A 16,546-nucleotide genomic window follows, 5' to 3' on the forward strand; every position below is an offset into this window, starting at 1 on the left:
ATGTATTGTCAGTCTGGTATATAAAGAAGCAAGGGAGTTCAGTTACTGCTCTGCAAGAAGCCTAACAGCGTGACATATTGCTTTAATGACCATGTAGTAGTGATTCATGAGTAAGTAATTCCTGAAAAGGTTTATTAAGAGGCAGTATTCGTTCAGTAAGAGATTCACCCTGAATGATTTTACCAACACAGTCTACAGCGACTGTCAATTTTGATCCATGGACAATGCAAGACTATTCTGTGTTAGATACTTTCATGCTTATTGCAGTGGACTCAGATCTGCTTTATGTTCTTCTATCTATTCACTTGATTCCTAGAGTGATGTGCAAGACACAGTATTAAAACTTTTCACTGACAAAAGTAGTTCTAGCTGTCAGTCCTATTGCAGACTACCCATTTTAGCTTCTCTGATTCACATTCTGATCAGATGTATCTCTGGCATACTAAGAACTCGACTTTCCGCACCTGATGGCTTGAGCTGCCAGAGGGAATTGCCTCTTGCTTTGAAAATTCTTGTACCTAGCAGAAAGATGTCTGCGGGGAAGAAACGCTCTTCTAAATGGAAGGACTTTTCTGTTTAAGTATTTTCATCACATTCTAGTATCCAATAAAGGTTTTCATAGTGAAAATCCTTGACTTAATATTTCCAAAGCAGCATGTGACCCTTGTATCTGTCACTATCATGGTACGTCTATCAGAAATTTGAATGCCTCCTGTTCAGGTAGGTTGTACTAGGCCGCCTCATTTCTAGAACTATCTAAGTTCCTCTTCATGCTTTGCTGTCACTTATCTCTTGAACTCCTTCAAGGGGTATTGTGTTGCCTCCTCAAGGTCACAGAAAGCTCCTTTAGAACTTAATGTAATGTGCTGTTTTCTGCTTTGCTATCAGAGGTGCTGCTGTCATTTCAGCGTGAGGGTAAGTGTCAGAACATTGTGATCAGAGTTTTTTTACATGTTCTTTCGCAGGGACAGTGATTACTGCAGTCATATTCTAAATTTATCCTGAAATACTAGTAAGGCATTTGAACTGCCTGTCTTCCCAAAACTATACTCGGCATAAGAGACTTCATGTATCCAGAAAAGAGTGTTTTCAAGTCTGTCCCTTTGTGAGTGCAGCCAATATTTTATGGCAGAGAGCTGAGAAGATAACATGTGTAATGTTGAAAAGCCACAGGTTTGAAAAGGCTTAGTTGAGTCTCACTGATGATTGCTGCTATTGCAAATTTTGTTACAAATGGGTTTCTATTTTATTCTTTCTTGCATTTCAAAGAAAATTAACAAAGTTATGAAGATGGAAGGGATGCATATCTTCCATTTGGGAAGAACTTACCTTGCTTGTGAGAACATCAAGCCCTAATCTTGCAAGATAGACTTAAAGTGATTCCTGCCATTGTGGCTGACTGCTGTGCCACTGATAACTCTAAAAAAGCCTACTCTACTTACTTAAATAAGGGAAAATGAATGAGGTTTTGGGGGTTTTGTCTGTATATAGCAATGCACAAACTATAGTCCTCTACGTCACTGATGATGTACCTGCGTACTGCTCTTGTTGCAGCTGTCTTTGTAGGCCTTTTGGATTTGGGGCCAATTGAGTATGTAAGTCTGCAGTTATTTCTTACTTGGCTTAATACAAGAAAATCATGTGCAAATGCTTTTCCAGGAAACTTGTTTTACTTTCCCTGAAGAACTGATGATATGGCAAATGTGAGAAGATGCAATGCTTACAATTATGTATGGGATAGAAAGCAGTTAGGAAGGTATATTAGAGAGGCTATGAACAAGTAAAGCAAGAATGAAAGTATGACTGTGACATAGCCAAATTGGTCCCATCATCTTCTGAAACAGTGGGATGAGATGTTGGGCATGCAGGGCCTCTTCACGCTGTAGTCATCTCTGTAAGATGACTTTTGCCTTGCAAGGTTAGCATCTAATCAGCACAAAGAAAATTATAAGCAGGCTGGCAAAGTCTCATTCTACACATGGTCTGTGCAGCAAGAGGCAGTAGTTGGTTATCTCCCTATCTTGGTTGAACATTGTGCAAAGACTCCATGGGCAAGAACTTTCTATGTGTCACGGAACAGCCATATGTTGTTTGAAATCCTGAATGTCGTATGTTCTATTATTTGACTAAGGATCAAGTCCTTAGTGCAGTCTTCTTACAGTTATGGCCATATCTGGTTGTCTGATGCTTTTCTTGCTCAAGAAAATGTCTTTGAAAAGCCAACAAACAAAACACCAGTTAATTTCAGTGTTTTCAGCTTGCTGGTGAGCCACTGTCCAGATTTTATGGTTCTGTCTGATGGAGCTAGCAACTACTCCATTTCTTCAGCTTAGCAGCTGAATATTGGGCTTTTGATATCTTGTCTGGACAGTAACTCAATTTCTGGAGGCACAAGTTTGGAAAGAACACTTCCTGGTGTAGTCATCAATCCGTAGTCTCTAGGCACTGGAGATCTCCCACTACTGCTTGCAGGTGAAGGGTGCCACTGTGCTGCATTCCAGATTGACAAGGAAGAACAAACTATTGTGTTGCTGGGCAAGCAGAAGTTGGCAAAGCTTACAGTTTTATTACACCGCAGCCTACCTTGTAACTGTTTCTTTAGTCCTCAGCAGTCACAAGCTTGAAGTATTCAAAAAGCTTTAAAGGTCAGGCCAGCTCCATGCTTTATCCCCTTACATGAGAGACAGAGGGTTTATGCATGCAGATGCAATTATCCAAAATATTTCAGTCAAGATATTCTTGCTGAGATTTATACTGTAATATCTCCGAACCAACTAGGATAGAAGAAGGTTTAAACTGCGGAGGTGTTGGCAAGGGGAGGGTGATGTGGATAAAGTAGTCACGGCTTTCTTCTTGTGCGTCGATTTTTCGAATACTACTCTTCCAATATAAATCATCAGCTGTTTTTCCTTACTAGAGCACAGTGTTGATGTATGCTTGTATCTTGGAAAATACTGAACACAAGATCAAAGGTTGTGTAGCAGAGCACCTTTTATCTTGGATGGATTCTTTGCATCAGCTAATGGAAGGATACATTTGCTGACTTCCCTAACTGAGGTGACTAATAATATGTTTTTGCAGAGAAGCTCCTGATCTATGAACAAAATGAGTCATGTTTCATGTAGATGCTCTTAATTTGAAAATATTAGACATGTATACATATGTAAATGGTAAAATTCTCCTTCCCTTAAGTATCCTAATGATTTCTACTTACTTTCAGGGGATGAGAGGTTCAGAAAAGCTGAATTTGCACCTAAGCACCTATTTCATGGGCACAACGTTTAGAAATAATCAATACTGTGGATTAAATCGGGTGTTTTGCATACACATGAAAAATAGTGTAGGACTGAATTCTAGAAGTTGTGTTGTGGCTGGCCTGAGTATAGATCAGTCTGATGTTTGTGTGTTGGCTTCTTTTTTTATAGAAACTTCTTGCATGAGGATCCATTTTATCAACACAGTTTGTAACAAAAGAAGTTTGTGCTTGCCAGACAGGGGACTCAGAAACTGTAAAGAACTATTTTACTACAGTGTGTGAAACTGTGTATATGCAAGGACTCTTGTTTCCCCAGCAGCATAAGAACAAATAATCAAAGCTCATATCTGCTTATAAATAAAACATGATATTTAAGTAGTGTAATGCTAACCCAATTTGGACAGCCTAGCAGGAAAGAGAGGTTAAAATCGTATGGAAATTTTTGATTCTGATGAGAAATTCTAAACATTTGCCCTAATCCCCAAATTCCTGTTCTCAAGAACGATGAGGGGCACTTCAAAGAATCCAGTTTCTGCCTCCAGAATCATAGCGCGCTGACACTCAAAGCATGTGAAATGTAGATGCAGGAAGATTTGCCTGAGAAAAAGCTTGTGAAACACACTAAACTACTAATGTAGATGTACCTTTGGAAATTTAACCACATGGTAGCTGGGACTAACTGGTATGACTTTAGAAATAATTTTCCTCTGAATTCTGTAGCCTACTAGACCAATTGTGGTATCAGCCACAGAGCTCAAATTCCCTTAGGAAGCGGGAGCACTGTCAGAATTACATTCATATTTCAGAAACTGATAGATAAACTGATGTTTTTCAGAAGTTTACTAGGTTAGCCTATACTTAATCAGAATTTTTATTCTTATTGCACAGGTATGTGCAATAAGAAATTTCTTCAGAATAAGGTACGTATCTACTGTGCATCAGGTATTCTGTAGAAACTGCCCATATACATGCTTTATTCCTTGAATATAGAAATAGCTTACGTTTTTTCTTTGTAACATAAACTGCTTCATGTTTATCATAGGTAAAATCTTTCACGTGGACATTTACCACTAAATAATTGGTGTACTGCATTTATTCTGTTTTACCTTGCAGCTTTTTTTATGGATGTACCTCTACACTTGGTATGAGGTGATTGAATTGCGGTTTTGGTTCTTCTGTGGCTACAGGTTTATTAGGTAGTTTCTGACCTTCTTACTTCAGGAGTTTAAATTAATTCCTGCTGGTTTGCTTGTGTTTGGTTTGGGTTTTTTGTGGTTTGGGTTTTTTTTTTACAGACAGAGGCGAAGGAATTAGGCTGCTGCATGCTGCCCCCTTAAACCAAATGAGTCAATTTGCGTTAGTCTAGTTCAGCTGACAAATGTGTTACTGACAAATTAAGCTCTTTACCTGTAGCATTTTTTTACCATCTTGCCCTTCTGCTTTCTCAGAGATAATGCAATGTATGGTTGTCTTTAAAATACAAGTCTCTATCTTTGACTCTCACAAATTAAATCCTATTAAAATCATAGCTGTATTTTGTATCTTAAACTAAACATTATGAAAATCACCCAATGATTTCCATTTAAATAAGGGTTTTGAAGCCCCATATCCATCTTACAGGGAGTATGTAGCATTTCTGGAATCAGCAAGTTCTGTTTCATCACAGCCCTGCTGGACACCTGACATTAGCCCTTTTTTCAGTTTCTTTGCGTGGGCTGCAGCTGAATGTCAGCAGGGACTCCCTCAGCCAGCCAGGCCTCTGCTTCTGCAGTGCATTCAGCAGAATCTATTTCCCAGAAGTGCCGCCAAAACATTAACTCTTTGAGAATGGGAAAGAATGATTTCCCATAGTGACCAAATCCTATTCTAGCGTTTGCCATGTGATCTCTTTTGAGCTGAATGTGGTTCGTCCTCTTAAAAATGTTTGAAGTGCTTTCATTGTAAAGAACACGAGAGGAATCATCATAATGCGAAAGTTTATGACTGTGTCTGCGGATTTGCTGGCAGTAAGAGGACATTTAATTTCTGTCATTTTCTGGTGATGTACATTTGAGGGCAGACCTTACTGAATTGTCTTCTGAAATAAAATATGTCATAACTGTTGTATCTTTTCTTTCCAGACTAGTAGCGTTGTAGTCATGATGATCTACAGACAAAAGTAAGGCAGTGTTTGTATGTACTACAAGTACATCTGTTTCAGACCTGGAAGGGCTTTTGTAGCTGAAAGCCTGTCTTTTTTCCCCCCAGCTGTAAAAATAGTTGGCTGAATAAGATTAGCTGTTAACTGGCATCTTGCAGAATTCTAGATTTTTGGTTTTGTAATTTGGTAAACAAATTACATCTGTTTACTTTTTAATTTTTTTTCTTTGTCCCTGGGTTGAATCCTGAAAGATAAATACAGAAATATGTGATATGTAATAAAAAAATGCAAACCTGTCCTATATCTTTCCAAGCAGTTACTGTTTTCTACATGAAGAACAGCTTGGATCACTGAGCAGATTTGTAGAAAACTTCCAAATACATGTACATCATAAGCTGTCATTCAGTACAGAATGTACTGGCATTGTGGGTTAACAGTAGAAGTTGTCAGGTAATTTTCAGTAGCTAAGTTTGTCAATAATATTTTTATAAGAAACTTTTATTGAATCTGCTAATTTCAGCAAAACTTCTGTTAGGAAAAAAAAAATCTTCCCTGTAGAGTGGAATTTCTGATTAAAAATCAGAGAAGGGTGAGGTGCAATCAACCCCTGAGCAGGAAGTAGACTTGGTCAGGGATGCTCAGTAGAGTGTGGGAGATGCTAAGGGGTTTCTTGGCTAATTCAGACAAAGACCTTGAGCTGAGATTCATCTTCCCTTTATGACACCATGATGTGAGAGATGTAGATTTAAATTCTAAAGTGAGTAAATATTCAGATAGATACGTGTACAAAGCAGAATCTCTCAGGCCCTTCTATAAGAGTATGGTGTTACAGATGTAACCAAGGACAGTTTATTGCCTACTAACTAGAGTCTCATTTGGGAAGTATGAAGATGATTAGTAAGAGCTTGAACCTTTATCTCCCAGGCTGAAGCTTTTCTAACACAACACTAACTATTGTAGCCAGACTGCGCTGTTTCTCCCTGTCCTTCCCATCACCCTGTATTCTCTTGCTTCTGAATATGAGTCTTCAGTGTTCTTCAGTGGAAGAGGAGGGGTTTTTTTAAGTTGTTGAGTTTTGAAGAATGTAACGATGCTTCCCACGTCATTGTGACACCTTTCTGTGACACAGTATCGCATAATTGCATTTTATGTTTTCCCTTGTTGCTGGGAGAGAGTAGGTTCTTCTCTTCCTTTTTGTTGATTGTTAACAGGCATCTCTTGAACATACCAAATTTTGTCTTGATATTCAAAAAATTAATTTAATTTCTATGATTAACCTACTTAGAATTTAAATCCAGGAGATTAAGGAGAAGTTAACCACATATGTGTTGAGTGCCTAGGTGCCTTGCCTGTATTGCAGAACTCACAGTTCTAATTTAGGCATTTAGACTTCTTGAATAAAGTATGGGATTAATTATGTACCTGATTACGGTAGTTACAAAGACAGTATCTGCAGTGTGAATAGCCTAAATCAGGCAACCAAAACCAGACAGACACATGCATATTGGAATCTTAAACATCATGGCTTGCTAGGTCAAACTCTGTTTTGCAAAGATGAGTGTGGAAATCCTTTCTTTAAAAAGCATGTCACAGTTTAATCCTTTCTTTCAAAATCATGCTAGCAGCAATGGCTGCCTCCTTTTGATCTAAGGTCTAGGGTTAGAATACAGGTCTTGGCTGTAGAGTATAAAATTCCTTTCTCTCTCTGAGTATGTTAAAATGCACATCCCCCACTACCTTTAGAATGGCAGGATGATAAACATTTAAGTTAATTGGAGGTATTGCTATTCAGGTCTTTCTGTTCTTATGCGTTCTACTAATTAGAATAAGAAGCTGTGTTCTTTTTAGTGTTTTCTGTCAGGCCTACTGCATCTTTAAATATTTCATGCAAAATGGAAAAGCTTCAACAGGGAGAGATGAAAATAGCTGCCTGCAGCAAGGTTCTCAAACTCGCCAGTTTAGCAATGGGTACATTGCCTTATCCTGAGACTGCAACAGCAGGACTGCTTTGTGAACCAAACATAAAGAACTTCTATTATCATTGGCTGCAGTCATACTGTAGGTTGGAAACTTATCTAACTAATCTTCCCAGGTGTGGGAAATGTGGATTTGAATCCTGTTAGGTGGAGGCAAAGACTGAATCATGTTCTGCTACTTACAGATGTAAATTTTGTGTTGCTGGATGAAAGGTAAACTCTGTCTCTCTGTAGAACCTGGTTAACAAACTTTTAAGTTGCCCCATGTAAGTAATACAAGCAGAGGAACACCCAGTAAGAGGTTGTTTGCACATTGCCCTTGTAGGATTTACATTTGAGGTGGGCCTGAAGGGGCTTAGATCTGTCAAAAGAAAAGTACATTGGGCATAACCAGCCCTACAGAACTGTACTCACAAAAGTAGCTTTGTGATTTGCAGGTGTAGTTATAATTTGCTTGAAGACCTATTTTCATTACTTGAAAAAACAGAATCCTTAAGGTCTGAAATAAGAGCAATAAGCTTCAAGCAATGTACAGGTTCAACATAATTGCTTTGACTTTAATAATGTTACCTTTATTAAACTATTTAAGAAAAGCATGGTTGGTACTTACTCAGCAGAGTATGGTCTAACGAAGCTCAGTGGTATTACAAAGTATTTTTACTTGTTTATTTCTAGATAAGAAGTTTCAACAATATTTTTCAAGTTTGATCGAGGTCTCTAGTCAGGTCCTAGAGTAGGATTAAGCATCAGTGGCTAGTATTGCATGAACTTGGAAAATATTTTGCCTTTCTGGGATAGTCACTGATTTAAAAGTGAAGTCTAAGAAATGGTTGAGAAGCTAGTAAGACTTGCCTGCTCCTTCAGAGGAAAAAGGATATTTTCTTTGAAATTATATAGAAGACGAGCTATGTTAACTGAAAAAGTAGTTTATTTATGATGCCAACTAATAAAGAGTTTTGTTCCATTATTCTGAACATCATAACAAAATTTTGGAAATCAGAGAAAAGAACCCATTTTGCATACGTCTTGCATGTTGGAAAGGAGTGGGTGTCAAAAGCATAGAATAATTTTCTATGGTGAATTTTCCAGTTACTTTGTACATAATGAAGTTTGTTCTCAGCTGAGGAGTTCAGAGAACAGTGATAGTAATTCATAAGCTTGGTGCTAACCCTTCCTCTCCCCCCACCTCTTCATTTTTCCTGGGAAACTGAATTCAAGACACTTGCTGACCACTCATTTGGGTGTTCCAAACTCTCTTGTCCTTACTTAAGGCTGTTGGGTATCAATAAATACTGTTTGTCACTGGGATTAATTTCTTTTTTTCACACCACATTTCTGAATTGTATGATAGATTTTGGTTCTTTGACACTGTTGTGGTTTAACCCAGCAGGTACCTAAACACTGCACAGCCGTTTGCTCACTCCCCCTGCTCTCCATGGGATGGGGGAGACAATTGGTGAAAAAAAAAAGTAAAATTAATGGGTTGAGATAAAGACAGTTTAATAGGACAGAAAAGGAACAGAAAATAATAATGATAATGATAAAAGAATTAGAATGTACAGAACAAGTGATGCACAATGCAGTTGCTCACCACCCACCAACCGATGCCAAGCTTGGTCCCGAGAAGTGGCCCCTGGTCAGCTTTTCCCCCATCTTTATATGCTGAGCATGACGTTGTGTGGTGTGGAATATCCCTTTGGTCACTTGGGGTCAGCTGTCCCGGCTGTGTCCCCTCCCAGCTCCTTGTGCCCCCCCAGCCCGCTCGCTGGTGGGGTGGGGTGAGGAGCTGAAAAGACCTTGGCTCTGTGTAGACACCACTTAGCAACAACTACAAGATCAGTGTGTTATCAACATTATGCTCATCCTAAATCCAAAATACAGCACTGTACCAGCTATGAGGAAGAAAATTAACTCTATTCCAGCCAAAACCAGGACAGACCCAAAAGTTGCATGGAGGCTTTTCCAGCTTTGGGGGAGATAATTTCTGTGGGTCTGAGACACAGTTTTTGCCTATGTAAACTGAAATGAGATTTCACAACAGACCAAATGGTAAAAATACAGGAATTAGGTTGTGGTGATTTAGTCCACTGATGTTTATAAATAACCCAAGTTTCATTTGGAGACAACACTGAGTAGAGGAAGTAATTTCATGTAGTAGATGATGTGGTTCTTCAGAAGCAGCTCTTTTCTTGCCTGGGAGAAAGGAAGTGCTGAAGTGGCAGTATGTGGAGAGGCAGGTGGAAGCATGTAGGAATTTGTTTATTAGCTAGGAACAACACACAGCTGGGCTGTGGGTAAGTAGAGCTTCTCAAATACAAATGGAATTAACTCATGTGGAATTGTAAAGTTGTGTCTAGTGAGGTTATTGTGTAAGTTTAATGAAATTTAAGGATGTTCTCACACTACTGCTTTTGTAGTGCTTCTGATTTTATTGGTGTTCTATAGGTACAGATGAGGCAACCCTTTTCATGAGTGCAGTCAGTTTTCTCTTACAGCTTGATCAACATACATTAATTGAAGAGATGTGGTAGTTTTGATTGCCTGCCTGCATGCTGGCATGTTTGTGGTAGCACTGCAATTTTAAGGCTTGGAGTTTGTCTGACATTCTCACTTTGACTGTGGTTTGGAGAAATGACAAGAAATGAAAATTGGAATCTTTAATTAAAAAAAAGGGAAAAAGTGATTTCTAAAAACATTTTCAAAATCCATAGATTCCCTTGAGATAGTTCTTTTCTTCTCTTAAACTGCTAAAAGCTGACTTGGAAATAAATCTGAGCATCCACCAATATATAAACACAATGTACTTTTTAGAACAGAGTAATTAGTTATTCCCTCACCTAATACACCTTTGCTATGTTATCACATATTTTGTAACCTAAAGTGTAGTTTTAGATTAGCAGAATTAGTATCTGCCAACTATTGTGTTATTTAAATAGAAGAAAAGACAATAACAGCATCTCAAATGGACCATGAAGCTACAAATTTAAATTTATTTCAGTTTATGCTGATACCATAAATGATGGTTCCATTTTCTTCTCCACCAGCTCTTTGACTGCATGTTCCCACCCCTACTTCGCACCAGGATCAGCATCAGTGTAGTCACTCCCATCAACTGGATCAACGATCTGGCTGGAAAGACGTTTTGTGTGGTTTGGATGGGGCTGAATTTTTAACCAGGTGACATTTTGGTCCAGCTGTCAGTACCAGCCACCTAAGGAAGGACAGAGAGCTGAATTATTCCTTTTAGCGGCAGTGTGGACTTAAGTGAGCTGATGGTAGAACAGCACCTTCGGTTTTGAAAAGCTAGGCCAGAACACAGAAGGAGGGGAAGTACTCTGTGAAGTACTGAACTTTGTAAAGAAAGTGGGATTGGATTGCCTTTATGCACCATTCTATACAGCCAAACTAACCATTAGCATTTGTAAAAGAGGTTAAAGATAGATGATTGTGCTGCAAATACTGTCTTCTGTGTATTGTCTTTTCATAGAATTGCAGGATGGTTGAGGTTGGAATAGACCCCTGGAGGTCAGCTGGTCCAACCTCCCTGCTCAAGCAGTGCTGTCTAGAGCTGGTTGCCCAAGACCATTTCCAGGCAGTTTTTTAGTATTTCCATGGAATTTTACATAAGAATTGTATAAATATATTCTTGAAGTAGTACTTAAATTCAAATCCTTTTACATTTCATCTTTTCACAAATATTTGAGAGAAATGAAGTACCTGGATTTATGTCAAACATACTCATTTGGCACCATCTTTATATTATAGACCTGAACAGTGTGTGTCTTGCGTCAAGCTTGATCATAGATTATAACTAATTCTGACTAGTACTTTAATCCTAGTGAATATTGGAAGTAGCTGTATTGCAAACACATTTTTGTAATGTGTAAAGGTAGACCCCAGTGATCAGTCCGTCTGACTTGTTCACAGACTAAACTGTAAGTACGTCTGCCGCTCTTAAGGGAGTATAGGAGTATCACTTGGTGTGTATGTCATCCTTGGTAATCAGATCTTTGTTGTGTGTTAGTACTTGTCGGTTATTGTCTTGATAATTCTGTCTTGCTGACAAGAAAACACGTGTGTATCTAAATATGAAGGGAGGACTTTTTTCTAGGTAAACTGCTTCTCCCATATTATCCCACTGTATTCACAGGATTTAGTGTCCTGCAGAACTACAAATTACTGCTGATCATTTGATTGATCAGTTCCTCCTTGTAAGGTGGCAATTTCTGTTCTGTACTAAAATCCTCATACATAAAATTGTATGATGTGACCCTTCTCCCCCATCAGCATATATTCAGCTGTCTATAGTTATAGTTCTTTCTGACATGCTGAAGTGTCTTCTGTAAGTCAGCTGGGAAATCTGTGCTGTATGTAGTGTTAGTGCTAAAGACCTTGGGAGTCTTCATGGCTGATGACATTTTATTAGACGATATGTAAATACTAATAATCAGGTGTCCCTCTGCTTTGCCAAGATAGTAATTCTAGTCTGGGACTTATGCAGAATTCTTCTATGGGGTACACAAACATCTGGAAAAAAAATACTTTAAGCTCTCAGCTTACTGACAAATGCCTACTGATGTTTTCCTGTTTGAAATAGTGGCTCAGTCGAGTTGGTGGAAGTGGAAGAGTCACCCAAGTAAGAGGTTTCTAGTGTTAAGCAACTTCTACCAGGTATAAAATGAGGGACTTGAAATTTCTGTAGTATAATCCAGTTCCACCTCAATTCTGCTTTCAAAAATGTAGGTCTATTGGTGTTCTGGTTTCCTCATGGTAGTTCAGGAGGACAGGCATGGGTCATACTATTCTCTTTTTCTCCAGTGGAGGGAATCCTCTGATTTTATTTATTTATTCTTTTAGCATATGCAGATGACTATCCAGGCTCTCCAAGATGAGCTTCGGATCCAGCGGGACCTGAACCAGCTGTTCCAGCAGGACAGCAGCACTAGAACCAGTGAGCCCTTTGTGGCAGAGCTCACAGAGGAAAATTTCCAACGACTTCATGCAGAGCATGAACGCCAGGCCAAGGAACTCTTCCTGCTACGTAAAACCTTAGAAGAGATGGAACTGCGTATTGAGACACAGAAACAGACCTTAAATGCACGTGATGAGTCCATCAAAAAGCTGCTGGAGATGCTGCAGAGTAAAGGTCTGTCAGCAAAAGCCACCGAGGAAGATCATGAGCGAACAAGACGGTTGGCTGAGGCAGAGATGCATGTGCACCACTTGGAAAGCCTTCTTGAACAGAAGGAAAAAGAAAACAACATGCTGAGAGAGGTAAGTGACCAAGTTTGGGTTCATCTCCAATCTTAAGCTCTTCTCTGTCTCCTCCATTTCACAGCTTTAAGGAGAGAATCTTCCATCCTCTCTAAAAGTTATCTTTTACATTGCAAACTTGACATAATTTGTCCCTGTTTTAAAACTTCTTTATGGCTTCCTTGTGTGTGCTTTCTGGGGTTTTATGCTTTAGGCCCCACTTTCACTGTAGTCTCCATATGAAGCTCTGGAGGTGAATTTTCACAGATTGTAAAATTCATTCTTCCATTCTATTTTAGTGTGAGAGAAAGTAGCTACCTGTATTTAGGAGACAGCTGAGAGAAATCTTTGCAGGAGTAATGGATGATTGCTCTACGGTTTCCATGGAAACACTCCTCTTGCTGTGAAGGGTATTTGATAAAACTATTGGGTGCCCTGGATGCACAGCCAAAAAAAAGATAACTTAAAGGGGACATTGCTATACACATAGTAACCCCTTCCCACCATACCTCTGAAAACAGAAAAGAAAAAACATTGTTATATCTGTATTGCACCTGTATTGTATATCTGTATTGTAGAGGAGTACAATGGCAGGCATTCTTCACTATTAATCATCCTAAACTAGTCATAATAAAATCCAGGCTACGTATAACCACAGAATCATTTAGGTTGGAAAAAACCTTTAAGATCATAATGTCCAACCGTATAAGCATCTTGGAAAAATAAAGGACAATAAATGAGTTGTTTTGTAGCCAGTGTCATTACATTTCTTTATATTGTTAAATGTATTTTCCTCTTGTCAACCAACCTCCCAAAGTATTCTATTATTAAGTTCTGAAAGGCTAGTAATTCAGCATGTGTTGTGTACGTACTCAGGTGTGTATGTATATATGTGTATTCACGAATGCTAAGTTTTTCTGTAAAGATTAATTTACATCTATATCTAGTCTGAATGCATGAATTGATAACTATACAGGTATGTGTAACACATATATGTGAATCTAATGACCTGTTCGGGGCATTGTATGTCTACTTTGTGGTTTAGCTTTTTTTTTTGAAAGCCTGGCACACAGACAAAATTGAAGCCCTCTGTCTAAGAAGCCAGGGAAGCAAGGTCTGGCACAGAGGGTTTTGAGGTGTGTTTGAGCAAATTCTACTTAATACCTCTTATTCATATATTTTCTGTGGCCTGACCCATTGTACTTGTGCTCTTGCAAGCATTTATATAAGAAAGCTAGAGCCCATTGCATTTCTAAGCCAGATTTATGCCAGATTTATTTTTATAGAGCAGTAATCTCTTGAGTGTCTGGAGTGAAGATAGTATGATTCCAGAGTTTCTACACCATGCTTTTTCCTTTATTTAGCAACCAATGATAACTGTGTTCCAATTCTTGTATCTATTTCAGGAAGAGCCCCAAATGGCTTCCATTTGTTGCTGCTTTAAGTCCAGCAACATAAATGAAAAGCTGGCAGGAGCTGTGTAATTTTTTAGGAATGCAGTTACATTTTTTTCAGCTATAGATGAGTAGACGTCGAGGGATAAAAATTCTTGTTTCATTCACACATATGTGGAAATCATCAATCATTTAAATCCTAGCCTTTATGGTAAAGGGTTCCCTGGGGAAGGTAGAGATGAGTTACTGACTTTGAAAGCGCAAATGCTGTTTATCTAATATTTTAAAATTAATGACTCCTTGCTGCTTACACAGCTCTAATCCATTGAGAAGGGTAAGCTGGGCGTGCTGTAACTGGTAGCTCACGCCATTGATACGATGTGGAGTCCAGTCTAGTAGCCTTGGGAACATGGTGCCACATGCAGAGTTGCCAAATTATCTCCTTGCGGAACTGGGTCACATCAGGAAGGGTTTTGTTAAGTACCCTTGTGTAAGTGCCCACGTTGAGCTCTGAGCTAGACTGAGCTAATTGAATCAGGCTTGTCTGCATGAAACTCAGGTCTCATCCTTGGGGCTCCTGGAAGCTGGAGAAAATCAGGGGATGTCGCTGAACTCTGGCTGGTTGTATCTGACTTCCTGAGCATCAAGTTGCTCTGCTCTGCAGGATCTGGTTCAGAGTTGTTACCACTGTTCTACATTGGAAGTTGTCTCTGTGCAGGACATTTTAGGTGTGTCTGCATCACCCTCCTCAGCTAATCTTCTATTACATCTTTGTCTGTATTTCCATAGCTTTGGGTTATTTTAGCCCTTTGCTACCCCAGGTACAAACTATGAACTTTTTGAGCTGCCTTGAAGAAGTCAATCAACTATCTTCATGGTTCTGTATCTAGCATTCCCAGGATCTGGAAAGGCATGCTAAATTCTTTTTTAAATGCTGCTGTTAGAGGGGGCATTAGTATCTCAAAGGGATTTGCATGAGCTTGGGAGGCCAGCATTTGTACTTCCTGTTCTAACACACTGGAAAAGCTGAGAAAAACCTAAATAGCAGTTTTGACCATTTTAGCTGAAGCACTTCCTGAGATGTCAGAACCCACTAGTACTGCTTCTGACTTCACAAGTGTGTCAGACATCTGGTAAAAATCTTTACTGGGAATAATAATAAAGACCTGCATCTTGAAGCAAAAAGGTATCCCTCCATTTTTCAATTTTGAAGCCTACATGTAATTCAAAGCATGATGTTGAAACTCAGGGTCATCAGATGGTTTCTTGGCCTGACAGTGAAGGTGCAGTGGCCAGCAGTTTGAAAATTAAATACGAATTCATTGATTTCTTCAACTATTGCTAGTACTGTGATTGTACTGAAGATTGCACTGATTTCCTAAGGAAAAGAAATTATTAGAGAGCTCAGACTTACGGTTCTGATAAGATCATAACCAAGGAATAGCTGACTGGTTCAGGCCAGCGATCCATTTCATCCTCTTAGTGGCCACATAATGGCCATGTGCAGACACCCAGGTAAGGGTAAGAACAAGATAAGCATGATGCTTCTCTGTAATGCTGTCCCATCTTCCCAACTATTTGCAGATGAGGGTTTTCTTGATTTTTTTTTTTGGTGTCTTGTCAGTTTAGTATCCTCCATGGATCTGCCATCCAGGTACATGGTCATTGTCTTCTTGAGCCCCTGTAAACTTTTGCAGCTGTAGCATCATTTGGTAAGTGGTTCTGTAGGCCTACTATCTGTTGCAGGAAGAACCAGTCTCATTTCTTTTGAGTTTGAACCTGTCTCCCAGTAGCCTCATTGGCAGCTTCTTGCACTGGAAAATACAGAGAATGAGTGATTGCTACTCACAATTTCAGATTTGTCATATCTCTTCTGTGTTCTCTCTTCTTCCAGGCTGAAAAGTCCAATGCTGCTTAATTATTCCTCATATAGAAGATATTGCATATCTTTGAACATCTCCCAGAGCACTGTCTCAGTCTCCCATACCCATGTTCCTGCAGATATTGAGACGTATCTCCATAAGCAATTTGACTTTCTTGGGCTTTTCCCTAATATCCTGAATTCTGGGGAACTCAAGCGATTTTTCCATACAAGTGTGTAGGAAAGGTCCTATATCTAGCACAGGATGCATTTGGCAACTCACTAATACAGAGGACAGTCTCTCATTAATACAAAATAATGAAAAATTAAATGTCTAATTGAACATCTGAACACAGGGATGGATCTGGATGCCCTAACTTCAGCAGATGAAAGTGTGGCTGCATACATTCCTCTACCCTAGAAAACAAGCTTAAGCTTCATAGTTTATAAAAAGATAGCTGCTGTTTTGACTATCCCTTCTTAAGTCTTAGTGAAAATTATTCATATTATTGTTGGTATTCTAGACTTCACTTTCAGAAACAAAATTATTATCATACCAGCAAGAAATACTTGACAAAATCCAGCAGCTGGGCTACAGCTTCCAGAATAGCTCCCAAGTTACATTAACTGCCACCTCATTGTTCGAGACTCACCTGTTGCAGAATT

At 39.0% G+C, this 16,546-nt stretch overlaps 1 protein-coding gene across 18 annotated transcripts in view; it reads left to right on the forward strand.

The window, feature by feature from the left end:
- Positions 1-16,546, forward strand: part of ERC1 (ELKS/RAB6-interacting/CAST family member 1) — a 302,189-nt gene that overhangs the window by 53,992 nt on the left and 231,651 nt on the right. For all 18 annotated transcript variants that reach the window (XM_037388425.1, XM_037388439.1, XM_037388433.1 and 15 more), the window contains exon 3: positions 12,230-12,646. In XM_037388425.1, the coding sequence (XP_037244322.1) occupies positions 12,230-12,646 (417 nt within the window). The remainder of the gene's footprint in view (positions 1-12,229; positions 12,647-16,546) is intronic.

The sequence above is a fragment of the Falco rusticolus genome, chromosome 5 (genome assembly GCF_015220075.1).
Source record: "Falco rusticolus isolate bFalRus1 chromosome 5, bFalRus1.pri, whole genome shotgun sequence".
In the NCBI taxonomy this organism is placed as follows: Eukaryota; Metazoa; Chordata; class Aves; order Falconiformes; family Falconidae; genus Falco; species Falco rusticolus.